Genomic DNA, 8,501 nt, shown 5'->3' on the forward strand with positions numbered 1-8,501 from the left:
ACCCTAAGTGCATTTTAAGGATGGCAACCCGCCAAGAGCGTCCCGCTTCATTTTCATGTTTTGTCCCTGCCTCCATATGAAGTTTCCGACCCATTTTGAACATTATCAGGGGCATTTTCCAAGCTATGTAACTGTAATTTAGAATTCGTAGTTTTTGGTGGTGAAAAATGAGTTTTCGGATTTGTTTTATTTTGACTATATTTTTAGAGAAATTTGCCATTCCGTTGTTGATGGTCACTTACAATTTCCACATAGGTCCATGTTTTGACATAGACAACTTTTACGGTTATATGTAGGCTTTTGGGATGTTCAAAGGATAAAATACCTATAGGTAGAACATTTTCGATTTATTGATATAAGATTCAGCTATACGTTTATTGACCATTGTGGTGGTGTTTTTGATAAAATTAGGAAGTTTCCCTTAATTTATCTATTATTTTAATTTGTATTTTTTTTCAGAGGGTGACACAACAATATATTTGAAAATTGTAACCCACAAACCAGATCCACCTGTTGTTAAGGATCATATGGTTCCTCTTTTGCTGGTTGATTATCAAAATACACCACTAGAGAATTGGGATTTAACAACACAACAAGTAAGAATTAAAAATCATATCAAATACAAATTCAAAACTAACAAAATTTAATTTACAGATACTGCCCTATATTAATGGCATTAATCACATAGCACGAATTGCTGCTGAGGCCGACGTTGAGACAAATCTTGTAAAGTCATGTGTACAAAATCTCGTGTACTATGGTGTTGTACAACTCCTACCAATTCTAAAATATTCTAATGTTTATATGACACAAAATCTAAAAAGTCTCATACAAAATCCTTCACTTACCAACGCTTGTCGAAAATATGTTGCCCTAAAACCAGATAAAGTTAAACCAACAATACAGAAAATCTTTCAATTTTATGCCTCAATGACACATGGTGTAACGTTGCGTGTTATATGTCAACGTCTATGTCCACAAAATCATAATATCGATGAAAGAAAATTAGTTATATTCGGGTTGCAGCATAAATTTATACGTTGCATACATAAATATCCGGTATTTACGGGTTCGGTGCCATCGGGGCGACAAAAAATGTATACGGGATTATCGAATTTTGATGAAATTTGTTGTAAGACCGGTCTTTCGCCTTCCAGTATAGAAAAAGATATAGACAAGGATACAAATGTTACGGTTATTTGGAAATGATTTATTGATATAAGATTCAGCTATACGTTTATTGACCATTGTGGTGGTGTTTTTGATAAAATTAGGAAGTTTCCCTTAATTTATCTATTATTTTAATTTGTATTTTTTTTCAGAGGGTGACACAACAATATATTTGAAAATTGTAACCCACAAACCAGATCCACCTGTTGTTAAGGATCATATGGTTCCTCTTTTGCTGGTTGATTATCAAAATACACCACTAGAGAATTGGGATTTAACAACACAACAAGTAAGAATTAAAAATCATATCAAATACAAATTCAAAACTAACAAAATTTAATTTACAGATACTGCCCTATATTAATGGCATTAATCACATAGCACGAATTGCTGCTGAGGCCGACGTTGAGACAAATCTTGTAAAGTCATGTGTACAAAATCTCGTGTACTATGGTGTTGTACAACTCCTACCAATTCTAAAATATTCTAATGTTTATATGACACAAAATCTAAAAAGTCTCATACAAAATCCTTCACTTACCAACGCTTGTCGAAAATATGTTGCCCTAAAACCAGATAAAGTTAAACCAACAATACAGAAAATCTTTCAATTTTATGCCTCAATGACACATGGTGTAACGTTGCGTGTTATATGTCAACGTCTATGTCCACAAAATCATAATATCGATGAAAGAAAATTAGTTATATTCGGGTTGCAGCATAAATTTATACGTTGCATACATAAATATCCGGTATTTACGGGTTCGGTGCCATCGGGGCGACAAAAAATGTATACGGGATTATCGAATTTTGATGAAATTTGTTGTAAGACCGGTCTTTCGCCTTCCAGTATAGAAAAAGATATAGACAAGGATACAAATGTTACGGTTATTTGGAAATGAAGGGGAAATTTCTGTTTAAGATACGTTTTTTTAATATTTTATTATTTTTTATTTAAGATTATGTAAATCACACACAAACAACCAAAACAAATATAGTACAATAATTACTATTGTAATTAAATAAAAACATTCGACTGAAAAATAAAACTGTTTCATTTGAATAGAGCTATAATTTTTTAACTTTTTTTTGGAAATTGAGATTTATAGATAGTAAATGCGCGAAAAGTTGTAAATAGTACTAAAGTTAGTTATTTTTTAGAAGACAGTGAGCGAATGAAGCTGAATCTAGAACTTTGGAAGGAGGATTGAAGTAAGAAGGTGGTTTTGGAAATGTCGCTATATATTCGAAGATATTTTTATTTCTCTTATATTATTTCTCTCTAATATAGAAACATTTTTGCATATTGCAGAATATTTTTATTACACACGATAAAAACGAATTTTGCACAATTTTGTGTTCTATACAACTTTCAATTATTTCAAAACGTTTTAATTTCTTTTTAATAATCTGACAAGAAAATAACCGATCACTACGACGGAATGAGTGGACAGTTCTAGAACTCTCTTATGGTCTGGGGAATATGAGGGACTTAACGAAGGAAGTTAAAATACTGAGAATAGAACGTAATTAGAGCAGTGGATGTAGGAAATAAAAAAATATAACATGAACATCTCAATGCTATTCGCACCATATGCCACATTATTTATTCTTAATAGCAAATATACCACTTCATATCATTTGTATCTTCTGTTAAGATAGGGCACTTAAGATTTTTTCCATTTGAAATGGATTACAACAAAAATATGAATAGTGCGAGGAAATGTATACAAATATATTACAAGCAGAAAACAACAATCTGGTGCAGTGAATTTACATAGCCGATTCAGAGAATAACGAATTTTAGAATTAAATATAATTCCGTGTAGAGAGGTGTAGAGGTGTGATTTCATATTTTTCATACTATTTTTGAAAAAAAAAAAAATAGTGGATGAAAGCTTTTACAGTTTTTTGGGCTGAAGTCTGAACCCATGCAGTTTGTTTAAAATGACCAATTTGAGATCATATACTTTTAGTCCCAACGAACAATAAGTATACATATAGGATTGTGTAAACTGATATTTAGATGGTATAGAGATAATTATTATATTCACAGCTTAATTAAATCACAGTAGATTTATTTTAGTAGATAAGCGGCTTGATTAATTTCCAGACTAATCCACAGTGTTAAAAAGTAAAACTTTTTGTATAAGCAAATACCATGTGAGGAGCACGTTCTAAATTTACCATTTTTATACCACACTGTGGTACAGGCTATTATGCCGTTGTGAATATGCTTGTAACAGGCAATGGGAAACGAGATGGACACAGGGTTCCTTTGGAGAATATGCATAGAATCACTTTGTGAGTCGATTTATGCATGATCCGAATTTGAATTTGGCCACGGACGAACCCTATTGAAATTGGGAAAAATCAGTTCAGATTTATATATAGCTCCCATATATAATTTCCCCTATTTTATTTTAAGTAAATGGTGCACCAAAGATCTATTGGTACAAAATTTTACACAACGTATTGAAGTTTCTATAACCTAACGTGTGTAAAGTTTCGTTGAAATCGGTCCAGATTTAGATAAATAAATGGTGCACCAAAGTTATGCTGATTGACACAATATTTTGCACAACGTACTAAGTATAACTTAGCGAGTGTAAAGTTTCGTTGTAATCGGTTCAGATTTAGAAATAACTCCCATATATTGTTTCGTGCGATAAATGGTGCACCAAAGACCCAAAGTTATGCCGATTGCCAAGTTCCGTTGAAATCGGTTGATACTTGGATATAGCTTCCATATATATTTTCGTTCGATTTTAAGTAATTGGTGTACCAAACTAATCACGTTTGTCAGATTTACATGAAATTTTGCACAACGTACAAAATCATAAAATGACGTAATTGCATTCCTAGAATATATGTGCCCATCTTTACAGTACCTCAAAAATTTTCAGACTAATCCACAGTGTTCAAAAGTAAAACTTTTTGTATAAGCAAATACCATGTGAGGAGCACGTTCAATGGCGGCTATTCTAAATTTACCATTTTTATACCACATTGTGGTACAGACTATTATGCCGTTGTGAATATGCTTGTAACAGGCAATGGGAACGAGATGGACACAGGGTTCCTTTGGAGAATATGCATAGAATCACTTTGTGAGTCGATTTATGCATGATCCGAATTTGAATTTGGCCCACGGACGAACCCTATTGAAATTGGTATTATTGGTTGTGTTGACGCACAGGAAGTTTCTTCGTCTCCTCATCTAAGTGGTCTATTGGAGTCATGAGAATACACCCTATTGCAGCTCTCAGGGCGGCATTCTGGCAGGAGAGAAGACTTTTCCATTGTGTTGTACTAATCTTAGCGGGTCACACTGGGGCCGCATAGTTTACCACAGACCGGCCTATTACGTTGTATGTCGTTAACAAAGCTTTTTTTTGTCAACTACCCAAGTGCTGCCGGCTAGTGATTTGAGAACCTTGTTCCTGCTCCTGATCGTATCGCAAATAGCTGTGGCATGCTCGGACGACTAATAAGGGTTATCGAATGTGACCCCATAGGTTGCAGCATCTCCGCTGTCCATGTGATAAACAGTGTGATCGTTGATTTATTGGCGTATATTTCTATATTCTTCGCCCGGAAAAAGTCAGCTGTTTCCACGAGATGGTGGTTCAGCAATGGTCCCGATGCCATTATCGTTAATCATCCGTGTACGTTACGATCTTTATGCTATCCGGTGGGCGAAGAATTTTAGAAAGGTAGAGGTTAAAAAGTTCCGGTAGTCGGAGATGTTGATAAGGATTCAATTTTATTCAGACAGTGTCGTCAATCTGAGCCTAATACGAATTGAGTGAGAGAGAGAAAGAGAAAAAGACCACTACATTATTGAAATATGTGTTCAAGCTTTTACATTCGTATTCAATGGCAGGACCAGAGGCCTTGAACGTAAAAACATCACGTATGTATCTTTTGCATATGTTCCATAAAGGTAACGATTAAAAAGTTCCGAAGATATTCCTCAGACTGGGGAACTCTTTGTCTAATGGACTGGAATTCTTTTTCCGATACTCCACTAGCGTCCACATTTTTAATTGTTTATGCAAGGTTTCTCGACGTCCCTTTTTTTGTAATTTGATCGGTATAATATTTTTTAGTAGTCCAATATCTCTCCCTTTTACATTTAAGCCGCTTAATATGATAAAATTTAAATTTAATTGTGAAATGTAGCTTACAGCCTTAAGGTCGAAAGACTGGGCAATATGAAATATAAAATAAATAAATAAAAACTGCCCACATAAAATAACGCAGATTTTCATTCTTCCATGGCAACTCCATAATTTAAATATTTTTTTTAATTTCCCAGCTCCTAGCTTTCATATACATTTCAAACAGCTGTTGTTTAATTTTTGTACTAAAAATCTGAATCTATCAGCTGATTGATATTCTTCCATGTCTCATTCGTAAATATGATAAGAGCTCTTGATTTTTGTTGCAATCTGTAATATTATCATTCATTCTTTGCTTTCTTCCCATATTCCTAGCAGTCGGAATGATTTTGTCTGAATCGGTTTTCGATTAAAGGACGAACTGGTTCGGATTGATTTCACATCTGTTGATAGCTACTACCCAAATTTTGGATAGACAAAATGCAAACAAGTGGTAAACAGTTCTTTGAAGGTTGTGGTAAGGAGGGTCAGATACGATGTATATTTCTAAGTGAATTCCATGCCACTGCAGGTTCCAAAATAAGTTGTCAGGTATGTTGAGACTTCTATAATAAATCTGAATTCTTATCATATATTCACATCTCTCTTTGGAAATAGGTTCCGCCGGATTATGTCCAGAAAGACGTGTTCGATGCCATCAGTGTTTACATTATACCAAAGCCGCATTTACAAAAATGTATTCTCACCGTAAATGCTATGGATATCAAAATTGTGGGCTATCCCGTTGGTATAGAGGATCAACAGAAATATGCACGAAATGCATTTTTGTTTAATCTGTGTTTTGTATGTGACTCATGGGCAAGATCGGTACAATATGAACCAGTTGTCAAGAAGCTCTCGGAATATTTGGTATCTACGATTTGCACATTTCTGATTTGCTTTATGAAAAAAGTACTAGAATTAATTAATTACATTTTCAGATAATGATGGAAGAAGAGAGTTGTTTCCTATCCAAAGAGGGTGACAACAAATTGAAATTGATGAAAATCTTTGAGACGGTTATTAATGATTTGAACAAGAAGAAAGTTACAACTATTGTGGGTGAGTTGAAAAAACGAAAGGTTAAATTTGTATACCCAACATCATATGTGGTCTGAATAGTAAATTTGTGTTTCTGTTTGTAATATTGAGAAATCTTCGTTGGGGACCTTATGAAGTGTATATGTATACGAGTGTGGCATATATCGGGACAGGTTTTGAATGAGCCTTATATGACAAACTGTCCTATTTTCAGAATTTTGAAGTTTTTTGTGGCATTCCACCCGAACTGGCTGTGATATCGCATTTTAAGTTCGTGTAGGTAGATAACATATCTGTGCGGAAACTTTTTAATGCAGGTCCATATTTTGTCATAGCCCCCATATAAAGTGTCGGACCTATTTTATGCATTATTATGACCCTAAGTGCATTTTAAGGATGGCAACCCGCCAAGAGCGTCCCGCTTCATTTTCATGTTTTGTCCCTGCCTCCATATGAAGTTTCCGACCCATTTTGAACATTATCAGGGGCATTTTCCAAGCTATGTAACTGTAATTTAGAATTCGTAGTTTTTGGTGTTGAAAAATGAGTTTTCGGATTTGTTTTATTTTGACTATATTTTTAGAGAAATTTGCCATTCCGTTGTTGATGGTCACTTACAATTTCCACATAGGTCCATGTTTTGACATAGACAACTTTTACGGTTATATGTAGGCTTTTGGGATGTTCAAAGGATAAAATACCTATAGGTAGAACATTTTCGATTTATTGATATAAGATTCAGCTATACGTTTATTGACCATTGTGGTGGTGTTTTTGATAAAATTAGGAAGTTTCCCTTAATTTATCTATTATTTTAATTTGTATTTTTTTTCAGAGGGTGACACAACAATATATTTGAAAATTGTAACCCACAAACCAGATCCACCTGTTGTTAAGGATCATATGGTTCCTCTTTTGCTGGTTGATTATCAAAATACACCACTAGAGAATTGGGATTTAACAACACAACAATAAGAATTAAAAATCATATCAAATACAAATTCAAAACTAACAAAATTTAATTTACAGATACTGCCCTATATTAATGGCATTAATCACATAGCACGAATTGCTGCTGAGGCCGACGTTGAGACAAATCTTGTAAAGTCATGTGTACAAAATCTCGTGTACTATGGTGTTGTACAACTCCTACCAATTCTAAAATATTCTAATGTTTATATGACACAAAATCTAAAAAGTCTCATACAAAATCCTTCACTTACCAACGCTTGTCGAAAATATGTTGCCCTAAAACCAGATAAAGTTAAACCAACAATACAGAAAATCTTTCAATTTTATGCCTCAATGACACATGGTGTAACGTTGCGTGTTATATGTCAACGTCTATGTCCACAAAATCATAATATCGATGAAAGAAAATTAGTTATATTCGGGTTGCAGCATAAATTTATACGTTGGTATACGGGATTATCGAATTTTGATGAAATTTGTTGTAAGACCGGTCTTTCGCCTTCCAGTATAGAAAAAGATATAGACAAGGATACAAATGTTACGGTTATTTGGAAATGATTTATTGATATAAGATTCAGCTATACGTTTATTGACCATTGTGGTGGTGTTTTTGATAAAATTAGGAAGTTTCCCTTAATTTATCTATTATTTTAATTTGTATTTTTTTTCAGAGGGTGACACAACAATATATTTGAAAATTGTAACCCACAAACCAGATCCACCTGTTGTTAAGGATCATATGGTTCCTCTTTTGCTGGTTGATTATCAAAATACACCACTAGAGAATTGGGATTTAACAACACAACAAGTAAGAATTAAAAATCATATCAAATACAAATTCAAAACTAACAAAATTTAATTTACAGATACTGCCCTATATTAATGGCATTAATCACATAGCACGAATTGCTGCTGAGGCCGACGTTGAGACAAATCTTGTAAAGTCATGTGTACAAAATCTCGTGTACTATGGTGTTGTACAACTCCTACCAATTCTAAAATATTCTAATGTTTATATGACACAAAATCTAAAAAGTCTCATACAAAATCCTTCACTTACCAACGCTTGTCGAAAATATGTTGCCCTAAAACCAGATAAAGTTAAACCAACAATACAGAAAATCTTTCAATTTTATGCCTCAATGACACATGGTG

At 33.7% G+C, this 8,501-nt stretch overlaps 2 protein-coding genes and 1 pseudogene across 2 annotated transcripts; all 3 read left to right on the forward strand.

Moving 5' to 3' along the window:
• Positions 1-464: 464 nt before the first annotated feature.
• On the forward strand, positions 465-1,209 carry LOC133335131 (GATOR complex protein NPRL2-like; the record flags this gene model as incomplete). Its single annotated transcript, XM_061543435.1, has 2 exons — positions 465-596; positions 655-1,209. Coding segments are annotated over 2 exons (687 nt in total), but the record flags the coding sequence as incomplete, so codon positions are not given.
• A 118-nt stretch (positions 1,210-1,327) lies between these two features.
• Positions 1,328-2,072, forward strand: LOC133335130 (GATOR complex protein NPRL2-like; the record flags this gene model as incomplete). The annotated part of the gene is made up of 2 exons (XM_061543433.1): positions 1,328-1,459; positions 1,518-2,072. Coding segments are annotated over 2 exons (687 nt in total), but the record flags the coding sequence as incomplete, so codon positions are not given.
• A 3,702-nt stretch (positions 2,073-5,774) lies between these two features.
• LOC133335129 (GATOR complex protein NPRL2-like) lies at positions 5,775-7,904 on the forward strand (annotated as a pseudogene).
• Positions 7,905-8,501: the final 597 nt, after the last annotated feature.

The sequence above is a fragment of the Musca vetustissima genome, unplaced genomic scaffold, assembly GCF_032173495.1.
Source record: "Musca vetustissima isolate MV318-11 ecotype Yass unplaced genomic scaffold, APGP_CSIRO_Mvet_v1 utg528192, whole genome shotgun sequence".
In the NCBI taxonomy this organism is placed as follows: domain Eukaryota; kingdom Metazoa; phylum Arthropoda; class Insecta; order Diptera; family Muscidae; genus Musca; species Musca vetustissima.